The sequence below is a fragment of the Arvicanthis niloticus genome, unplaced genomic scaffold, assembly GCF_011762505.2.
Source record: "Arvicanthis niloticus isolate mArvNil1 unplaced genomic scaffold, mArvNil1.pat.X pat_scaffold_586_arrow_ctg1, whole genome shotgun sequence".
Taxonomy (NCBI): Eukaryota; Metazoa; Chordata; class Mammalia; order Rodentia; family Muridae; genus Arvicanthis; species Arvicanthis niloticus.
In genome coordinates this window covers 1-22138 of record NW_023046208.1, presented here as the reverse complement: position 1 = coordinate 22138, position 22138 = coordinate 1, and the positions used below count along the sequence as shown (strand labels likewise).

General features: G+C 39.7%; 1 protein-coding gene across 1 annotated transcript in view; it reads left to right on the top strand.

Annotated features, from left to right (window-relative positions):
• Window positions 1-21807, top strand: part of LOC143441101 (uncharacterized) — a 35240-nt gene extending 13433 nt beyond the window's left edge. The window contains exons 4-9 of the mRNA XM_076928188.1: window positions 4204-4318; window positions 5094-5267; window positions 6151-6248; window positions 8307-8362; window positions 19581-19617; window positions 21238-21807. Coding sequence (XP_076784303.1) covers window positions 4204-4318; window positions 5094-5267; window positions 6151-6248; window positions 8307-8362; window positions 19581-19617; window positions 21238-21373 — 616 coding nt within the window. The 3' untranslated portion in view covers window positions 21374-21807. The remainder of the gene's footprint in view (window positions 1-4203; window positions 4319-5093; window positions 5268-6150; window positions 6249-8306; window positions 8363-19580; window positions 19618-21237) is intronic.
• The last annotated feature ends 331 nt before the right edge of the window (window positions 21808-22138 follow it).

Below are 22138 nucleotides of genomic sequence, written 5' to 3'. Positions count from 1 at the left end.
GTTTTATACTGTGAAATGCTCTAAAGCATAGGAGACCTGCACATGCTGGAACAGCAGCACCTAGGCCTTAATGAAACTTCATCATTTTATTATGTTTACACTGAAATTTTGTACACACACACACACACACTCACACAGAGGACCTTTGCTTATTTGTTTTTTCTGTGTACCATGTGTGATAGAACCTGGTGCTGCATTCTCTGGAACTGGGGTTATAGACAGTTGTGAGCTGCCATGTGGTTCCTGGCAATCAAAACTTAGTTCTCTACAAACAAAACTAGAGCTGTTAAGAGCCAAGCCACCTGTCTAGATTTGTCTTACTATATAGGCCATGAATACTAATACACAACACTGAAAAATTTATCATAAGATAAATTGTCAACTTGAATGCAAAAAAAAAAAACTAACAAAAACTCTTAGATCAATATGACCCATGTTTGTTAATGGATCAAACAAAGGCATTTGAACTGGAACTATGACCCTGCTCCCCGTTCTCACCCTGTGTACATGTCGAGTGTGCATTGACACATGTGAAGGACAGAGACTGACATTGTCTTCCTCTTACTTTCCTGTGTCCCACACATGTGGAACTAAGTGTGTGGTGGTCAGAGGACTCATCACTTGACAGTTCTGTTCTGCCACATTGTGGGTTCTGGGGACTGAGCTCAGACCATTAGGCCTCCCTGTGAGTTCCACTCCAAGGTCCCTCCATTTTAGAGACATGTTCAATCTCCCAAATCCATGGTATGTTTGATTCACACTCTTGGAGCACACTGAATCTCAGACTTGCAGGCAAGTAAGCTTTGGGGATCCCCTCATCCCCACATCTGCACTCAGGTTTTCAGGGCAAGTGTTTTACCAACTGAGTTTTACCAACCATCCCAGTCCCTCATTCTTATTTCCTTTTTATCATTATTTGTTTTAACACTCAAGATTCTACTCCCTTTGGTCCACCCTCTGACAGTTCCACCCCCTTGTCTCCAGGAAGATGTCCCTAACACACCCCAGACCACACCAGACCTATAAACTCCCTGGGGTCTCCAGTCTCTGGATGGTTGGGTGCATCTTCTCTGATTGAATCCAGACCTGGATGTCCTCTGCTGTAGATGTGTTGGGGGCCTCATATCAGCTAGTGTATGCTGCCTGGTTGGTGACCTAGTGTCTGAGATATCTCGGGGCTCCAGGTTAAGTGAGACTGCTGGTCCTCCTACAGGGTCACCTTTCTCTTCAACTTCTTTCAGCTTTTCTGTAATTCAAACCCAGAGGTAAGCAGCTTGTGTCCATTAGTTGGGTGCAAATATCTTCATCTGACTCTTTCAGCTGCTTGTTGGGTCTTTCAGAGGGCAGTCATGATAGGTCCCTTTTGGTGAGCTCTCCATATACTCAGTAATAGTGTCTGGCCTTAGAGCCTTCCCTTCAGCTGGATCCAATTTGGGCCTTGCACTGGAACTTCTTTCTCTCAGGTTCTTCTCCCTTTGTATCCCTGCAGTTCTTTCAGACAGGAACAATTATGGGTCAGAAGTTTGACTGTGGGGGTAGCAATCCCATCCCTCACTCGATGCCCTCACTTTCTGTTGGAGGTGGGCTCTACAGATTTTTTCTTCCAGATGTAGGACATTTCATCTAAGGACCCTTCCCTTTGAGTCCTGAGAGTTTCTTACCTCCCAGGTCTCTGGTACATTCTGGAGGGTCCTCAAACCTCCTACCTCCCAAGGTTGCCTGTTTTCATTCTTTCTGCTGGCCCTCAGGACTTCAGTACTTTCCTCCAGCAAATCCCAGAACCTGTTCCCCTCTGTTCCCCACATCCATTTTCCCTCCCAGTCTCCTGCCTCCCTCCCCGCTTATGGTTGCTTTCTTCTCCCTCTCAAGTGGCACTGAGGCATCCTCACTTGGGCACTTCAACTTGTTGACCTTTTTGTGTTCTCTTGACTCTATCTTGGGTATTTTGTACTATTCATTTTTTGGCAAATATCCACTTATTAGTGATTCTATACCGTGCATGTCGTTCTGGGCATGTGATCCCTCACTCGGGATGGTATTTTCTTGTTCCATCCTATTGTCTGCAAAACTCAGGATGTCCTTACTCTTGATATCTGTGTAGTATTCCATTGTTTAAAGGATCTACAATTTCTGTATCCATTCTTCTGTCGTGGGACATCTGGGTTGTTTCCAGCTTCTGGGTATCACAGAGAAGGTCGCTATGAACAAAGAGGAACACGTGCCCTTTTGGCATGGTGGGGCATCTTTTGAGTGTATTCCCAAGAGTGATATTGCTGGGTTATCAGGTCAATCTATTTCCAATTTTGTGAGGAACCTCCAAATTGATTTCCACAGTGGTTGTACCAGTTTGCAAACCCACCAGCAATGGAGGAGTATTCCTCTCTCTCCACATTCTCCCCAACATGTGTTGTCACCTGAGGTTTTGATCTTAGCCTTACTGATTGGTGTGAGGTAGAATCTCAGGGTCTTTGACTGGCATTTCTCTGAGCACTAAGGACCTGAACATTTCTTTAGGTGATTCTCAGCCATTTGAGATTGCTCTGTTGTGAATTCTTGGTTTAGTTCTTTGCCCCATTTTTTTGATGTAGTACTAGGTAATAAAGGGGAATCAATGACAACAGTATATTTCCATACTCCACAGCTTCTTGATCATTTGTAGTTCTAAGGGGCTAGTCTTTTAATTGGAGCTTCATATAAAAGAAGAAAAAATTATAAACTACAGTTTTAAGGTATTCTTTTGCTTATTGGATGTTTTCCGTACAAACACTGAATTGTGCAACTGTAGTTATTCATTCTGTCAGTCCATTTATTACCCCCACACATAACTTAGATATTTACTGTGTAGAATACACATTCTACTATCTATCCAGATCTTTCCATTCTTATACCTTTATATTTCTCTGCCCAGTCAAGCTTCCTCACATTCTATAAATTTAAATACGAAATGAAATGAACCATACACTTTGGAACCCGAGTTTCATTTTGCTTAAAGCTTTTGGAGTATCAAGCGAGGGAGCTAGGATGACATAGGTTATCAGCTTGTAGGAATGGTTACCCGGTCTTGGTGTGAGTCAAGAGCACATTGATCATTTTATGGCAAAGCATGAGGTCCGGCTTTGCTACCATTTGGTGCCTGGATTACCATGAATACTATATCTATTACCTAAGGACTAAGTTGTGTTCCTGATTGTCCAACGTGCAGACACACTACTCATGGTCATAAAACAGAAATGTGGAAAAGAAAAAAAAATCAAAGCATTGATGACTGAGAGTTTAGAGTTTTGTTTGTTTTTTAAAGATTTACATAGATACTAGTGATCTGTATAAATGTCATTTACCTGTGGAATCTGACTTTTTTACTGTAAGGCGCAATGGGTTTCATGATAACCTTTTGTTTTTTTATAGAGTATCAAAGTTAAAAATTCTGCCAATTATAAGTATAAAAAAAATTAGAAATGATAAATGACATTCCAATGTTAGAGAGGCTAAACTGTGAATGATAAAAGAAAGTAACCACAGTGTCACCGGCCACTATTTAGGATGAGTTAGGAGGATTATCTAGTTCAAGACCTGTTTGGTTAGACAGATTTTTTTAAAGAAATGTAAAACTCTTTGAATATAAAATCTTTGTATGTGTACTGTTGATAGAATCCTGTTTTTCCTTCACTGAAATGTTGTGTTTGTTATCACAAGGAAGAGAAATCATTATCATGAGAGGCAAATGCTAAGCCCTCGGGAGCTGTAAATGTTTGTAATTCTAGCAGTTCTTGCCCATCCAAACTAAAAGCATCACCGCAGCCCCGTGTAAGACGGATACTATGTTTAATCTCCATTCTTTGGATTGGGAAATGGAGTCATGAAGCTCATAGAAATCCCAAGTAGTAACTAGTAAGAGCCAGATATTAGAGTAGGAATTAAATTCAAACTGAGATCAATTTACTGGGACCTTTTCTAGGATTCAGACAGGCTGCTTTGTGCAGGGATGAAGGTAGTGATAGAACACCTCCCTTAAATGGGGACAGCCATGCACTATATCCCTAGCACACACAGCAAATGAACATTTGAGTAGACAGAAATAAATAAGGAAATTCTGGTTACTTTCTTACATCAGAAGGAAATTATCTTCATACTATGTAGTAGTTAAAGGTGATGGGCTTCTTATTTAGCATTCAAAAATGTCCCTAAATGTCCTTTCCATTGCAGGACATCCATACACTATGCATGTGCCCACAACCATCCTGAAGCAGTGATACTGTTACTAGAAAACGAATCCAATATTAACATCCAGGATGATGAAGGCAGCACACCCCTGATCAAGGTAGCTATTGGCCATCTGTTTTGGCATGAAATGGATTAGAGTGTGTCCTTGTTTGGTTTCTGTTGCTGTGATAAAACACTGACCAAAACCAACTCAGGAAAGGAAATGGTTATTTGGCTTACATTTACACATCACACTTCATTCTCAAGGGGAGCCAAGGCAGGAGCTCCAATCAGGAACCAGAGGGAAGAACTAAATCCCAAGATCACAGGAGAATGCAGCTTGTCCATGGCTTTTACCAAGGCTTGCTCAGCTTTTTTTTTTTAAAAAAAAAAAAAAAAAAAGCAAGTGAGAACTTTCTTTCCAGGTGTGCCCCACCCCTAAGATCCTAGGCTTTCCTACTTCTATCTAAATTATATAAAAAAAGATACTCCACATAGTTGGCCAGGGGCCATTTGCTTGAGGCAATTCCTCAAGTGAGGATCTTTCCAGGTGTGTTAAGCTTATGTCAAATTGTCAAAAAGAACAAAACCTAACCAGCTAACCAATCTCTGCACTGCAACAGCCAACCAGCACAGACCTGAATTTTTAGACTATCTAGGTGTGTTGGCAGAATCCTTAAATTCTACCACTTGTAAAGAGATATATATGGTGGGGAGATTATAAAATTAGGCAAGCCTGGGGTACTTGAGAAGACTTTGTGTCAAAATAGAGGGATAATATGCATAACTGAAGCTCTATGTTTGATTTAAGGGAAACGATTCAGTGCAGTGGTAGAAATGTCTCCCTTGGCGTCTTTGAATCGAACATGTATTTCTTTGTACAATTTCCACAGGCCACCCAGCAAGAAAATGTGGATTGTGTTTCTGTATTGCTGGCCCACGATGCTGATGCAAACCTGATAGATGCCACTGGGAATACAGCTTTCCACCACGCTGTATCCAGGGGTAACATACCAATTGCACAAATGCTCCTTGAGCACGACGTAGATTTTGAAGCCAAAAATCGGGTAAAGATCTTTCAACTTTGTTTCCAATATACTTTTAGCAGTGACACTCAAACCTATTTTCTACATGCAGAAGCTCAAGCATTCTCACTGAGTCTCTTCAGAGGAATGCTATTCTCTCCAAATAGGTTTTTCATAGTTTTAGTCGTTAGTTCCAAAAAACACAGCATAGCATATTTTGTCTCAGAATGGGACTTGATTTTAAAATTCAAAAATAAAGGATTTAGGACCACACACATACACATCACATATACACAGACAATACAAATCAATTTATTTCAAGTTAAATGATTGTAAAATAAATTAAAATGTCTTGCAGCAAAGGAGGTACTGATGTAGGTTTTGCTCAGGGATGAGGGTAGACAGGAAAACAAGAGAGGTGACAGGCAACTTAGGAAATTTGATCATTGGAGAAACTATGCAAAAAACATTATTTAATTTTTAAAAGGTTTTGGTGTCCATAGGAGATGCTGTTGAGCTTGTGAGATAATTCTTAGTTTAGTAAAGAAATGTATTTGAAATACAGATTGAGAAACTCTGCTCCAGACACCTCTTGAGCACACTCCTTCAACAGGGGCCTACCAAACTGTACTCTCTGTTTCAGGGCTGTGGCAATGGAGGCCCTACTCCATGGAGCTAAGATGACTGGAGCCATTGAGTGTTTGGGGAGAGTTCTGGAAGGGAGTGGTGTTCATAGACAATGTTGGGCAGGGGAAAGGTGTGTCAAAGGGAAGAAGACAGCAGTGTGTGAGAAAGTGACAGGTGTTGTAGCATAAATGGTCTCTTGTGACTCTTTCCAGTGTGTATTTATGTTCACAAAATCTGTGATGAACTTTCAGTTGAGAAACAAGCCTTTTTGTTAACTGCAATATTTTTTATCTTACAGTTTGGCATAACGCCCATCGAACTTGCAGATTTAAATAATAAACGTGAAATGGTACAATTTTTAGAAACATATCATGAAAATGCACGAATGTTAAACAGGTACCGTTTCTTCTCTTCTTCAATCTTAGTGCTGTTCTTGAGGGTGACAATTTTGTAAGTCAGAAATATTAAAATTATAGGAAGATTGTGAGAAAGTCGGAGGCATGTAGTTAGAAAGCTTAGCACACATGAAGTGTGAGCTGGAGAAGAGACTATTTGACCACAACAAAAGAACAGCATGCCCCCGGGATCTCGATGTAGTTGAGTACTTCACTTCATGCACCATCAACCAAGCCAAAGGACAAACTAGATCAATTGTTGCTCGACTGCAGTATTTTTGCTTGTGACAGTGTTTGTCACTGAAATAAGGGTCATTGGCAAGTGGTCTAACATGGATAAACGCCCACTGTTTCTATGTCTGAAATTTTATAACCTAGGACCCCAAAGATGACAACATAAGACATTTTTAAGAATTATACCATACATAACTCCAGGAAACAAATAGTGTTTCCTAATGAGCTGTTTTGAGTTTTCAGCAGAAAACTACCTTTCGCCGGGCTGTGGTGGCTCACGCCTTTAATCCCAGCACTTGGGAGGCAGAGACAGGCGGATTTCTGAGTTCGAGGCCAGCCTGGTCTACCAAGTGAGTTCCAGGACAGCCAAGGCTATATAGAGAAACCCTGTCTCGAAAAAACCAAACAAACAAACAAACAAAAAAAAAAAAAAAAAAAAAAAAAAGAAAAAGAAAACTACCTTTCGCTGGGAGAAAGATGGTGTCTAAAGTGTCCTTTTACAAGTACCCAGCAACTTTGGTGATTCCACAGTTCAAGACATTGAACTTAGTTCATTTCTTTCCACAGAGTCTGGTACTTTAGCATTATAAATCTCGTCCTGAATGCTGTGAATGTTTATCTCTGAAAAATGTTGTTCTTACAATGCCATATGCCCTTTCCATAGGAAATACACTTGTTTATGCTGAACGTTTCTGTTTAGTGCACATCTGTATCTGTTTCTGTTGAGCCATTATTTCTATCTTAAAGCATATAGCTCTGTGATTTAAGATGAGCCTTGCTAGAGATAGCTCACTCTATTTCAAATCTTTAATCCTTTTTGCAAAAATTTAATTTATTTTTTTCTCATTTCTGTTACATCTAGCTCACTGAACCTCTCGTGGTCACCCCATTCCACAGTCTTTCCCTGTCCCTCCTCCACTTCACCTCTGAGTAGTTGGGGAGCCCTATATATCCACACCCTGGCACTTCAAGTCCCTGCAAGGAAGGCACTTCCTCTCTCTCAGAGGATGGACAAGGCAAAGCAGCTAGGATATATTCTACATACAGGCAATAGATCTTTTCAATAGCCCCCATCCCAGTTGATTGGGACCCATATGAAGACCTAGCTGCACATCTGCTACATACGTGCAGGGAGGTGTCTGCCCACCCCATGTTTGTTCTTTGGTTGGTGGTTCAGTCTCAGAGAGCCCCAAGGGTCCTCGGTATTTGATTCTGTTGGTCGTCCTCTGGAGTTCCTAGCTCCTCCAGGCCTGGAATTCTTCCTCCTAGTCTTCCAGAAGACTCTAGAGCCGTACCACTCTGAGCCTGCCCAATCTTGTGTTTAATGGTTTACAAAGTGTGTGTGAGTGTGTGTTTGTGTGTGTGTGTGTGTGTGTGTGAGAGAGAGAGAGAGAGAGAGAGAGAGAGAGAGAGAGAGAGAGAGAGAGAGAGATATTTTGTGTCTACACTTTGTGTTTTAATTAAAAGCTAACTATTACTCATGTTTTCTCTTGAGAAAAGGTAGGAAGGATAGCAGTCAGCAATCATAGTCAATTGCTGACAACTGAACTCAACACTGTTTGTCTAGTTCTGTTGGCCCATGGATTTCATCTCAGAACTTGGGAAGTAGAAGATACAGAGCTCTCTGCGAATTAAAGCCAACATGGTCCATAGAGTGGTTTTCAGACCAGCATGGCTAGAGTGAGATTCTGTTTCAAAAAAATATTGTTTGTAAACATCTAATGTAAGATACAGTAGGGAATCATATACAAAGTACTTAAAACACTAGCTAAATGTTTTTCTTATGAAGAGCACAATAATGATAACTTTAAAACCTTTGCCTCAGGATAAGTAAGAAAAGAAGAGAGAAGAGAAGACTGTCGCATGTCAGGTTCAATAGAGGTAAGGTTTTTATAGTGAATATAAATGTAGTATACAGTAGCTGGCCCTATTACCCTAACTAAGAGTCCAGATTTTAGCTCCTCTCCCACTGAGACCAGACAGGCAAATCGCAGAAAGGAATCCAAATGCAGGCAACAGAGTGTGAAACAGTCCTCACTTCAGTTTTTAGGGAAACCACACGAGGAACAATCTGCATATCTGCTACATATGTGGAGGGGGTCTATGTGTAGCCCATGCATGCACTTTGATTGGTGGTTCAATCTCTGTGTGCCCTCATGGGCCCAGATTTGTTGATTCTTTAGGTTTTCTTGTGGTGTCCCTGACCCCTCAATCACACTGTCCTCCTTTGAGTTCAGTGTCCTCCCCCCAACTCTTCCAAAGAGTCCCCAAAAGCCTCCTGATGTTTGGCTGTGGGTGTGTACATCTGTTTCCAGCCTCTGCTGGATGAAGCCTCTCAGAAGAGTTATCCTAGGCTCCTATCTGCAGGCATAGCACAATATCATTGATGATGTCAAAGACTGGCTCTCTCCCACAGGGTAGGTCTCAAGTTGGGCCAGTTATTGGTTGTCTTCCCTTCATCTCTGTTTCATTCTAATCCCTGAATATCTTGTACGTAGGGTGTTTTTGTGAGAGCGTGAGTATCCTCCTCCTCCTTCCACTGGAAGTCCCTCCTAGCTAGAGGAGATGACCACTTAAAGCTTCATATCATGTACTGCTAGTAGACTCAGCTAGACTCATCAATAGAGATTCCTAAGAGCCCCCATGGACTCTGGTCTTTGTCTCATCACAGAAATGCCTCCCCTGTGGTATCTCTTCTCCCTGCCCTCACCGTACACCTGTTCCCCACCTCAGTTCCTCTACCCCTCTTCCACAAATTTCCCTCCCTAAATCAACCCCTGATGTCTACTTTATTTTCCCTTCTGAGTGAGATTCAAGCATCTTACTTCAGGCCCTCACTATTTACCTTCTTTAGGTCTGTGGATTTTAGCATGATTATTCTACAGTTTATGCCAAAAGAGCACTCCCTTCTAAGTGAGTGTACACAATGCCTGCATTTCTGGGTTTGGATAACCTCACTCAGGATCATATTTTCAAATTCCATCTATTGACCTGCAATTTTTGCAGATTCCTTGTTGGTAATAACTGAATGATATTTCATTGTGTAAATATACCACGTTTTCTTAATCCACTTTTTCAGTTGAAGGCCATCTAGGTTGTTTTCTGTTTCCGGCTATTACAAATAAAGGTTTTACAAACATAGTTGTGCAAGTGTCCTTGAGATGGTTTGGTAGAGCATCTTTAGGGCGTATGCCCAGGAGTGGACTAGCTGTGTCTTGGGGCAGAACTATTCCTAATTTTCAGGGAAAAACAACCTGCCAGATTACTTTTCAAAAGGGATTGTAAAATTATGCCCTCTCACCAGCAATGAAAGAGTGTTCCCCTTGGTCAGTATGATTGCCAGCCTGTGCTGTCACTTGAGTTTTCTATTTTAGCCGTTCTGACTGGTGTAAGATGGTATCTTTGAGTCCTTCTGACATTCATTACACTGATGACTAAAGACTTTGCACATTTAGGTGTTTCTCGATCTTCTGGGATTCCTCCATTGAGAATTGTCTGTTTAGCTCTTTACCCCATTTTTAAATTTTTAACTTCTTGGGTTCTTTATATATTTTAGCCATTAGTTCTCTGTCAAGTGTGCTGTTGGTGGGTATCTTTTTCCAAAATGTAGGCTTCCATTTTGTCCTATTGACTGTGTTCTTTGACTTGCAGAAGTTTTTCCGTTTCATGAGTCCCCATTTTTCAATTGTTGATCTTAGAGCCTAAGACATTGGGTGTTCTGCTAGGAAATTGTCTACTGTACCCAAGTATCCAGGTTATTTCCCACCTTCTCTTCTAGTAAATTTAGTCTGTCTGGTTTATGTTGAGGTCTTTGGTGCATGTGAACTTGAGTTCTGTGCAGGGTGATAACTATGGCTCTATTTGCATTCATCCTCATGTAGACATCCAGTTAGACTTGCACCGTTTGTTGAAGATGTTTTCTTTCTTTTTTAAATTATTGTATTCCTTGGCCTTCTCTGTCAGAATCAAGTGTTAGTGGGTATGTGAGTTCATGTCTGGGTCTTTGATTTGATTCCAGGCATCAACTTGTTTGTTCCCATACTAATACCATGCAGTCTTTATCATGATTGCTCTGTGGTACGTTTGAGATGAGGGATAGTGATACATTCAGAAATTATTTTATTATTTAAGGTATTTTTAGCTATTCTGCATTTCGTTTTTGATAGGAAGCTAAGAATTGCTGTTTCAAGTTCTGCACCTAATTGTGTTGGAATTTTGATGGGAAATGCATTGAATCTGAAAAGGATTTTTGTAAGATGGCCATTTTCACCATGTTAATCCTGTCCATCCATGAGCATGGGATCTTTCCATCTTCAGATGTCTTCAATTTCTTTTTCAGAGACTTGAAGCTTTGGATAGACAGGTCTTTCAGTAGCTTGATTAGAGTTATATCCAGGTATTTTAAATTATCTGTGGCTATTGTGAAGGGTTTTGTTTTACTAAATGTTTTCTTATTCCAATTATTTTTTTATATAAGGGAGGGCTACTGATATTTTTGAGTTACTATTTTATCCAGCCATTTTGCTTAAGGTGTTTATCCCCTTTGGTGTAGGTGTCCTTTGGTCAATTCTTTGAGGTCTCTTATGTAGGCGGGCAGTCTTGTTTAGTCTCTGATTTTAAGTTTGTCTCCATTTAAGTGGTTGTTGGCCATTGGCTTGTCATATAGTACCTTTATTTTGTTGAGGTATGCATATTTTAGCACCAATGTCTCCAAGACTTTTAACATGAAGAGGTGTTTGATTTTATCAAAGGCTTTTTCAGCTTGCAATGTGACAAACATGCGAATTTTCTCCCACAACCCCTACCACTGCCACCTGCATTCTTTCCCATTCATTCTCATGGCCATCAGGACATCTTCCCTGCACCTCCACACACCTGATACTGAAACACCCCATTTCCATGGCCATCCCCACTCCCACCTAGTTCCCTCCCTCCATCTGCCTCCTATGACTATTTTATTCTCTGTTCTTAGTCAGATTCAAACAACCTTGCCTTGGTTTTTACCTCTTGTTTATCTTCCTTTGGTCTCTGGAGTATAGTATGGTCATCCTGTACTGTTGTGGACCTCTCTGCCCCACGTTGGGGGCCAACAATATTGCGGCCAGAGCTACCCTACATTTGGGGGCCAAAATGTCTCAGACCACTCTATCAATGTTGAGACCTACACTGCCAAAAGCCTTGGGGGCTAAAGTGTTACAGCCCACACTGCCCCAAGCTGCTCCAGTCTGTGGGTCAGGGTTCAGTAAGAGAGAGAGTGAGGACCGACTTGAAGAATGGAGACCAGAGAGAGTATGATTCAGTCCCGTTTATTCTTCAGTCTCTCTTCCTAATCCAAGTCCCAAGTCTTGTGTTCCTAGTCCCTAGTGCCTCCATGTTCCAGGTTACTTCTCCCAAGTGCTAAGTGCCTAATGTCTAATTCCTAGTTCTTCCGAGTTCTCTAGTCCAAGTGTCTTCTACCTAATGCCTAATAACTACTCCAAGTTGTACTGTAAGTTGTACTCTCTAACCTAATTCCTAGTTCAAGTTGTACTCCATGTTGTAATCTAAGTTCTATTCTCTAACCTAATTCCTAGTTCCAAGTTGTACTCCTCTCTTCTGTCTGCCTCTCTCCTTTTATATGTCTCACTTCTAAGCCACGCCTCTAAGTCATGCCTTTAAGTCATGCCCTTAGGCCTTGTCTCTAAATCTGATCTCTAAGTCATGCCTTTAAGTCTCACATGCCCAAGGAAAGATCCTGGGTATCTAAAGCAAGATGTTATCAGAGTGTGCTCAACTGTTGTAGGCTTTTGTAATCAAATCTCTTATCAGGGTATATGGCTCAAGATGGCTGCAAGGATGATATCCGCCTTCTGTCGGCTCCCCACACTGTACTTTATTGCGAATATGCTTTTTGAGTCTGGGTTACCTCTCAAGTTCTATCAAATTGACTTCAAAATTCATTATGTCTTTGTTTTAATAGGTGAATAGAATTCCATTGGATACATGTACCACATTGTCTCTTTTCATTTTTAAAGAATTATTTTTATTGTTAAAATCGTATATGTATACATGACCCCCGAAGCCAGAGGACAGCATTCTCCTAGAGTTGGAGTTGGAGTTTTGCAGACAGTACCGAGAACTGAACTGTAGTCCTCTGGAAGAGCACCAATGTGCCTAACTGTAGAGCTATGTTTCATGTTTATGCATTCCAGCTCACTGGCTGTCTCCCAGTCACTTCCCTCTCACAATGCTTCCCCCATATCTCACTCCTCTTTTGTTCTGAGAGGATAGGGCTGGCCTGTGTATCTCCCCAAACATTCACTTCTCATGTCTTTCAGGCTAGGTGCTTCCTTTCCCATTGAGCCTAGACAAGTCAGCCCAGCTAGTACATCATATCCTATAGACAGGCTATAGCTACTGGGATAGCCCTCGCTCCAGTTCTTCAGGACCCACATGAAGACCAAGCTGCATATTTGCTACATGGGTGCCAGAAGTCCTAGGTCCAGCTCATGTATGTTCTTTGGTTGGTGGTTCATATCCTGAGAGCATTGAGGGTTCTCATTAATTTACTCTGTTGGTTTTCCTTTGGAGTTGCTATCCCATTTTGGGTCTTCAATCCTTCCTCCTATTCTTCCAAATAAATCTCCAAGTTCAATCCACTCTTTGGCTGTGGGTATCAGTATCTGTCCAAGTGAGCAAATGGGTGGAGCCTCTCAGAGGACAACTCTGCAAACATAACAGAATATCAATAATGTCAGGGACTGATGCTTGCTCGTGACATGGGTCTTGATTTCTGCTGCTGCTGGTTGCTCATTCCTTCAGTCTCTGCTTCATCTCCTGGGCCTGAATTTTTTTTGTAGAGAAAATAAATTTTGGGTCCATATCCCCAATGTGGTGAGTCACAGCTAAGGTCATCCCAATTGTTTCTTGGGTGCCTCCTTTATCCTAGATCTCTGTCTCATCAGAGATACCCCCACCTCTTCACTATCTTCAGTTGCAGATTTCCATTCATTTTCATGGCCATCTAGCCATCTCTCTTCTTCCTCCCCATACCTGATCCTGAACTCCTCCAATTCCCCTCCCTGTGTCCTCTCCTCTCCAGTTTACTCCCTCCATCTGCCTCTTATGACTATTTTATTCCCTCTTTTAAGTGAGGTTCAGGCATCCTCACTTGTGCCCTCCTTCTTGTTTAGCTTCTCTGTGTCTCTGGAGTGTACCTGTAATTTTTGAACAATAAGCACTTACAAGTGAGTACATACCACACAAGTCCTGTTGGAGCTCAGAATGATATTTTCAAGTCCCATCTATTTACCTGCCGAATTCAGGATGTCTTTGTTTAATAGCTGAATAGTATTCCATTGTGCAGGTGTACAGCATTTTCTTTATATGGTCTTCAGTTGAGGGACATCTAGGTTGTTTCCAGTGTCTGGCTATTATGAATAAAGCTGCTGTGAACATTGTTGAAGAAATGGCCCTTGCTATAGTGGGACATGTTTTGTGTCTATGCCCAGGAGAGTAATAGCTGTGTCTTGAGGTAGAACTATTCTCAGATTGCTGAGAAACCACAGAAGGGATGTCCAACATGGCTGTACAAGTTTTCATTCCCACCAGTGATGGAGGAGTGTTCCCTTTGCTCCACATCTTCGCCAGCCTGTGCTTTCACTTGACTTTTTGATCTTTGCTTTTTTGAGGGCTGTAAATGGAATCTCATAGTTTTGATTAAGCAGCACTTGGTTTTGTTGATTCTTTGTATTGTTTTCTTTGTTTCTATATTTGACTATTTCATGCATTCTACTCCTCTGGAATGTGATTGCTTCTGTTTTATCTTCAGAGTGAAGATGTGCTGTTAAGTTGCCAGTATGAAATCTCTCCAATTTCTTTTGAAGGGACATGGTGCTATGAACTTTCCGATGTGCACTGCTTCTATTGTGTCCCATAAGCTTGAATACTTTGTGCCTTCATTTTCATTGAATTCTAGAGTCTTTGCTTTCTCCTTTCACCAGTGGTCATTGAGCATAGAGGTTTTCAGTATCCATGAGATCGTAGGATGTCTGTTGTTTCTCTTGTTGATATAATCCAGCTTTAATCCATAGTGACCTTATAAGATGCAAGGGGTTATTTTAGTCTTCTTGTATCTGTTGATGCAGATCTGTATCTGTATATTGTCAATTTAGGCAAGGTGTCATGAAGTGCTGAGAATATACATGTATTGGTGTTTGTGTGAAATGATCTGTAGACATCTGTTAAGTCCATTTCATTCATGACATCTACCTGTCTATCTGTTTAGTTTCTCTTTTGGTGACCTGTCCATTGGTGATTATGGGGTGTTTATGACCCCTACTGTTAATGTGTGGAGTTTGATGTGTGATTTAATCTTGGGTAATGTTTCCTTCTGAAGGAGGATGCCCTTGCATTTCAGGCGTTGCTATTCAGAATTGAGACATCATCTAGGTGGATTTTTTTTCTCTGATTAGTATGCAGTATCCTTCCACATTTCTTTTGATTACTTTTGGTTGACAGTCTATTTTATTAGATATTAGAATGGTTACTCCAGCTTGGTTCTCCAGTCCATTTGATTTTTAATCCTTTTTGCCAGCCCTTTATTCTGTGGTAGTGTTTATCTTTGTTGCCGACATGTGTGTTTATATGCAACAGAATGATGGATCCTGTTTATACATCCACTCTGTTAGACTGTGTGTTTTTATTTGCTAAGTGAATCCATCAATGTCGAGAGGTATCAGTGACTAATGATTGTTTGTTCTTATTATTTTGTTGTTGTTGTGTGTGTTTCCCTTCTGTAGGTTTTGCTGTGGGATGATTAACTTCTTGTGTTTTCTTGAGCATAGTTACTCTCCTTGTGTTGGAGTTTTCTTTGTAGTGTCCTCCCTAGTGACGGATTAGTAGAAAGGTATTGTTTCCATTTGGTGTTGTCATAAAATATCTTTTATTCTCCATCTATATTGAATGGAAATGTTGCTGGGTACAGTAGCCTGGGCTGCCAGTTGTAGTCTCTTAAGGTCTGGAAGACATCTCTTCAGCCCTTTTGTCTCTTAAGTCTCTGTTGAGAAGGTTGGAGTAATTTGGATTGGGCCTTCTTTATATGTTTGATGTTGCTTGCCTTTTGATCTTCATGGCTTTTTGAGATTCTTCTTTCTTCTGTACATTCAGTGTTTTGATTATTTTGTGACTAGAGGATTTTATATTCTGGGGTAATAATCTCTTGGTTGTACTATACACTTGTTGTGGTTTACATATCAGGGTAATTGTGGCCTTATAGAATGACTTTGGTAATGTTACTTCTGTTTCTAATTTGTGGAATGGTTTGAAAAGTATTGGTATTATCTCTTTCTCTGAAATTCTGGTAGAATTCAGCCATAAGGTCCCGGGCAGTTTATTTTATTTTATTTTATATTTTATTTACATTTCAGATACCATCCTCTTTCCCCATTTCCCCTCCCTAAAAAACCCCTATCCCATGCCCCCTTTCCCTTTTTACTTTTATACAATTTTTTAAAATGTTAGTCAAAAGCTTTATAAGTTTGGTAATGCTCAATCAGAAGTGTAACCTAATACCCAACCTAGATATATCAACTATCTTTGACTGGTGGAGACACGTGAACAACTGCCTCCATGCGCCCCCTCTTTCTCTCTCTTTCTCTCTCTCATCACCTTGCTTCTCCTCTCCTTCATCTTCTCCTCTCCTTACTGCATCTCTTCCTCTCGGTACTCCTTCCCCCTTAGCTCCTCCTACATATCACCCTTCCTGTTACAATAACACTTTTCTCTCAAAATACAATTAGAGCATAATTATTCCTATTTGTACCAGTGAGGTACAAGATAGTCCTAATACCCAGCCCATCATTTTGTTGATTAACCAGAACCTCTGTCATCTATCCTAACTAAAACATTTAGTTCTGAACCTGGCTTTTTTCTTGGCTTAGAATAAATGGCAGCTGAAGAAATTGAGCATCCTTGGAGTTACTGCAGTTGTGCAGAGACAGCCACAAGGCAAGAATTGCCTCTTTCCATCTACAGACAAATTACTGTCTAGAAAAGGACACACTTGCAGAATAGTCGACTGATTATATCTGCCTAGACAGAGTAATCAGCCCTTAATAACTCTGCATCACTAAGGTCTGTCAGATGCTTCTTGGCCAGAAGACTGAAGATTTGATGCTCCAACATTCTGTAGTATAGGGGCTGTCCAGGTGTCAGCGGTCTCTCTAAGTTGACTACATTTTAGAAGCTATGATTTGTGCTTCCCATAATTTCAGTCAACTCAGTCACTCTGGATTTCTGTCAGGGTTGAAGACCTATAGTCTCATAGCCAATCCTGGCTATTTACTTTGAGAGAAAAGACCCGGGCAGTTTTTGATTGGGAGATTTTATGAGTGTTTCAAATTCCTTAGAGATTATACTTCTTTAAAATTGTTTATATGATCTTGATTTAACATTGGTAAGTAGTGTCTATCAAGAAAATTGTTCATTTTGTTTAGATTTTCCAAATCTGTGCACTGCATTCTTTGAAGTAAGACCTGATGGTTCTTTCCAGTTCCTCCGTGTCTGTTTTTATGTCCCCCCTTTTCATTTCTATCTTTGTGAATGTGGATACTGTCTCTGTGCCTTTTAGTTCGATTGGTGAGAGTTTGTCTATCTTGTTGATTTTTCTCAAGGAACCAGCTCTTGGTTTAGTTATTTGTATTGTTCTATTTGTTTCCAGTTTGTTGATTTCAGCTCTGAGTTTGGTTATTTCCTGCCATCTACTCTTGTGCGTGTTTGCTTCTTTTTTTCTAGAGCATTTAGATGTACTTTTAAATTGTTAGTACGAGATCTTTCCAATTTCTTTGTAAAGACACTAAGTGCCATGAAATTTTCCTCTTGGCATGCATTCACTGTATCCCATAGGTTTAGGTATTCTGTGCCTGCACTTTCATTGAATTCTACAAAGTCTTTCATGTCTTTCTTCATTTTGACACTGATCCAGTGGTCACTGAGTAGACAGTTGTTCACTCCCATGAGATTTTATGTATGCTTTTGATGTTTCTGTTCTTGCTGCTTTCCAGCTTTCATCCATGGTGGTCCGATAAGACAGAAGGGGTTCTTTTAATTTTCCTGTAGCTGTTGAGGCTTGTCTTGTGGCTGAGTATAGGTCAATTTTGAAGAAGATCCTGTGAGGTGCTTAGAAGAAAGTGTATTCTTTCGAATTTGGGTGAAATGGTATGTAGGTATCTGTTAGGCCCATTTGATTCATAACATTTGTTTAGTTTCTGACTCAATGACCTGTCTAGTGGTGAGAGTGGGATGCTGCAGTATGTTACTACTAATGTGTAGGGTTTAAAGTAGGATTTAAGCTTTAGTAATGTTTCTTTTACAAAGGTGAAGGCCCCTTTGATTTGGGTACTTAGAATTGATATGTTCTCTTGTGTATTTTTCTGTGATGAGTTTGAAATATCCTTCCGTGTCTCTTTCATTGATTTTGGTTGGAAGTCTATTTTATTTAGATATTACAATTGCTACTCAGCTTTCATCCCAAGTCCCTTTTCTTGGAAAAAACATTTTCCAGTCCTTTACTCTGAGGCAATGTCTATCTTTGTTTGCTGAGGTATGTTTCTTGTATGCAACCGGAGGATGGGTCCTGTTTCCACATCAGCCTGTCAGCCTGTGTCTTTTTAATTGCAGAAGATGAGTTCACTGATGTTGAGAGATATCAACAACCAGTGATTGATAATTCCTGTCATTTTCATGTTTGTGGAGGGAGGATTATTGTGTTGGGAACACCAGTCAATTTGGTCTTTTGCAAGCTTCTCCTTCCTTGATTGGCACTCTTTCTTTAGGTTGGGTAAATTTTTCTTCTATGACTCTGTTGAAATAGTTTCTTGTCCTTGGAGCTGTGCTCTCTTCACTTTTGTTCATCCCTATTAGTCTTGGTAGGACTTTTCACACTGTTGCAGATGACCTGATGACTTTGAGTCAGTAATTTTTAGGTTTAACATTTTCTTTGGTTGATGTATTAGTTTTGTGTATTATATCATCTAGGCCTGAGATCATGTCTTTCGTTATTTTTTATTCTGTTGGCTGTGCTTCTGTTCCTGTTCTCTTTCTTAGGTTTTCCATCTCCATGTTTCCCTCAAACACAAATTTGTGTTTTTTTTACTGCTTCTTTTACCATTTGCAGGTTTTGAATTGTTTAATTCATCTTCTTCACCTGTTTGATTGTATTTTCCTATATGTTGAAAGGGATTTATTAATTTTCCCTTTAAATTCCTCAGTCATCTTACTAAGATTGGATTTAAAGACGTTTATTGTGCTTTGACTGTATTAGGATATCCAGAGGTTACTGGGCTCTAGATGTGTCATATTGATTTAGCTCTTGTTGGTTGTGTTCTTATGCTGGGTTTTAGCCAACTGGTTATCCCTGCACAGGAGTGGTGAGGTGGGCTACCTTTGTTTGGACATTGGAAGTCGGAGGACAGTGTATGTCTCTGGGAAACTGGGCAGAGCATTCGAGGTGAAGAGGTCTAACTTGGATGTTCCTGCTGCAGAAGACCTGCTGAAGTTGGATTTAATTATGGACAGAGAACGGAACTCAGGTGATGCCTTGCAGTAGAGCTCTGGGTTTTACTCTTTTTAGGGATGGAGTTGAAACATGGTCTCACTAAACACAGCTCTGTTGGTCCAGGAATCCACAGAGATCCATGTACATTTGCCCCCTTAGTGTTGAGATTCACATTGTGTGCCACCAGACTCAAGCTATAATTCTTTCCAGAACCATTAGGCTAGAGTTAGAAAGAACCACAAGAAGTTATTTTTGAACCAGTTGATTATCCTGGTGAGGACTGTGCTCTCGATCAGTCTGAGAGAGTTCATTTAGGATCATCACAATTGTGTATGGGTATTTATTTTTAGGCATTAATGTTTGATAAATTACTGCCACCTTTGATTTGAAATATACAGGGAATAGAATGGTTCTACGTGAAGTAATTTGCTACAAATGAATATTTACTCTAGAATAGTCTCTAGCTTGGCCTCATAGAAATTGATGCTAACAATGAGTCTGATCATTATTATATGTAATGTCTTTCTATACTTGTAATAAAAGATATTTTGTTTTTATTCTCAGGAGAGTTTGTTGTTAAACATCAGAGGTCTTCGTCCTGGTAAGGTTTAACAATACATTAATACTAGGTGAATTCAAAGATAAGAAGCAAATTCTAGTTGGGAGTACTTTGAGACCTGTGTCTTACATGTCCCACAGTATTATGAATGTATGTTTAGCACGCTCAGGGTAGTTCATATGAACATGAACATTTCCAAGAACCAACTCACCAGTTTGGATAAAGAACCTTCTGGGATTAACTATGCACATTGATGTCCATCTGAGGTTCTTTGGCTTTTCACAGCCTTACTGAATTCAATTTGTGAACTACGGCCCACTCTTGTAGTTATCATTTCAGATATTTTTCTTGTCTGAGAGCTTGCATAATTTGGGATGATTCTCAGTTATCAGTCCTTTCTACAGGATGCCAACACATTTCTTTCCTCCTTTGACACCAGCTGTACATGTAAAGGAATTTTTGGTGCAGCATCTTTCATAGACTTTGGAAGGCACCCATGTTTTCCAGAATGCTCCATCCATCAATGATCTGTTCCCATGATCTGTTTTCAAGAGTAATGAATCCTTTGACTGCTAATACATTATCTGAATATACAGAGCTAAACGACACTGTGACTATTATTTATCTCTCTATCAAAGGGGCTTTTATCTTCCACATGAGATGGATATGAACATAGAGGTGAAGGTTTATCCATTCCTTTCCAGGATGCTAGGTTAGACAGTGGTGTGGTAGAAAATTAAAAGTTGTATTTCAAGCTAATTCTGTGCTCCTTAGGATTAATGACTTCCACAAGAGAGGACAACTATATTGTCCTCTTTATTTGGGCCATGTATCAACAAAATATTTTCTAAACATTATTAAATTGCTTTTTGATTCCATGTTTGAAAATACCACAAATCCTCAAAACTAATGTCCAAAGTGAAGATTCAAAAATTTACAACTGTTCAAAGACTCCTTGCAAAATACACATGTTAACTTCTATTTGGAATTTTAAACAGTTCCACAGAAAACTGCAAATGTCCACTACGTTTTAATTTTCTTTGCTCTTGTTATTACCTTATTGAGTTCGTAGAAATGCTTGTTTGGCATAGAAACGGGCAGATTGTTGTTTCAGGATTCATTCATGCATGAATTGCGACCAAGTGGCTTGAACATTACAAAAGCTATGGTGGGTTTTTAGAGTTCTAGCAGCAACAGAAATCTATTTGATCATCCACAAACAACCTCTAGGGTGGTAACACCATCATCAGTGAAATATGCACAAAGTATCCTGAGAGACAGTGATGTGCTGCTCCAGGGGCACAGACTGACATTGAGTCTGTAGATAAAACCATCAGTCAGTACAGCCTCCAAAACAAAGGAGGAAGTGGTACTAGTGTCTTTACATGTGTGAGTGTGTGTGTGTGTGTGTGTGTGTGTGTATCTTTATATGGTTTTGTTGGTCTAAGTTTTCTGGGCTAAATTCTTCTCTTTCTTTCACATGAGGAAAAGTGGTAAGGAAAGTGTCCCTAAACACAATCTATAGGTTGAAGAACAAATTAATAGATTTTTTTTTATAATTTACAATGTAATATAAATTAGGAAATTAAACAACAAAGAATTCAAAGCATTTGATTGGTGTTTTCTCTGAATATTAAATAACACTCTTCAAATACACCATAGTGAAGGAAGTCCACCAGAACAGCTAAAATCTATCCTGAAAACACCTTCCCATGATGATACAGGTAAGATTAAGAGTGAGTACTCTATTGATTCTATACATTCTATTATAAAAAGAGGTTTGCTCCTGCTAGAGTAGTCACTAAGGAAATCAAATATGTGTGTAGTTGTATCCTTTCTTAATTTGCTTCCAAACATTTTTAGGATTCACATTTAATTAAGGAATTGTTTCTAAGAAATTTCCAATTCCCATTATATCACCTGAAAGAGCTTTGTTTATTTAAAATGAACTACTGATGCATGTAGTGTCTTTTTATAAATGAAAAGATTTTTAACCTATTCCACAATATGTATCCTCTCGAATCACGTAACAGCAATTTGACTTTGTTATAAAATGGATCTTTACTTAGGTTTTCATAATAGATATATCATATTACTGACTTCATATCACTACATGGGTCAGTGTCCATACATTGTGATCCTGTTGAAAAACAACAAAAATACAGTGTTCAATTACTTTCTTTATGTTTTGAGGACTAAATATCAGAGCAATCTGGATTTTTTCCTTCATAAAATTCCTCAATTTCAACATATTTGATAATTCATGTATTATCTCATGGTTATTTTTAGTTGTCTTCCATTAATGTGAATATCTTGAAATAATAAATAACTGGCTCACTCAGAAACTTTAAAATAATGAATAGTGTGTGAGTTTTGAGGGAGTGCTGGGGAATGAAAACTGCCATTCTAAGCATTCTGTGCAAGCAGCCTCCATATGGGCTACTCTGACAGCACCTTTTTCCCTGTAGTTCTATTAATTACAAAAGATATAGTGATGCTTGGTTTATATGAGACAAGACAAATTTGTAGACAAAACAACTGCCACAGTAGAAAGAAAGTTGAG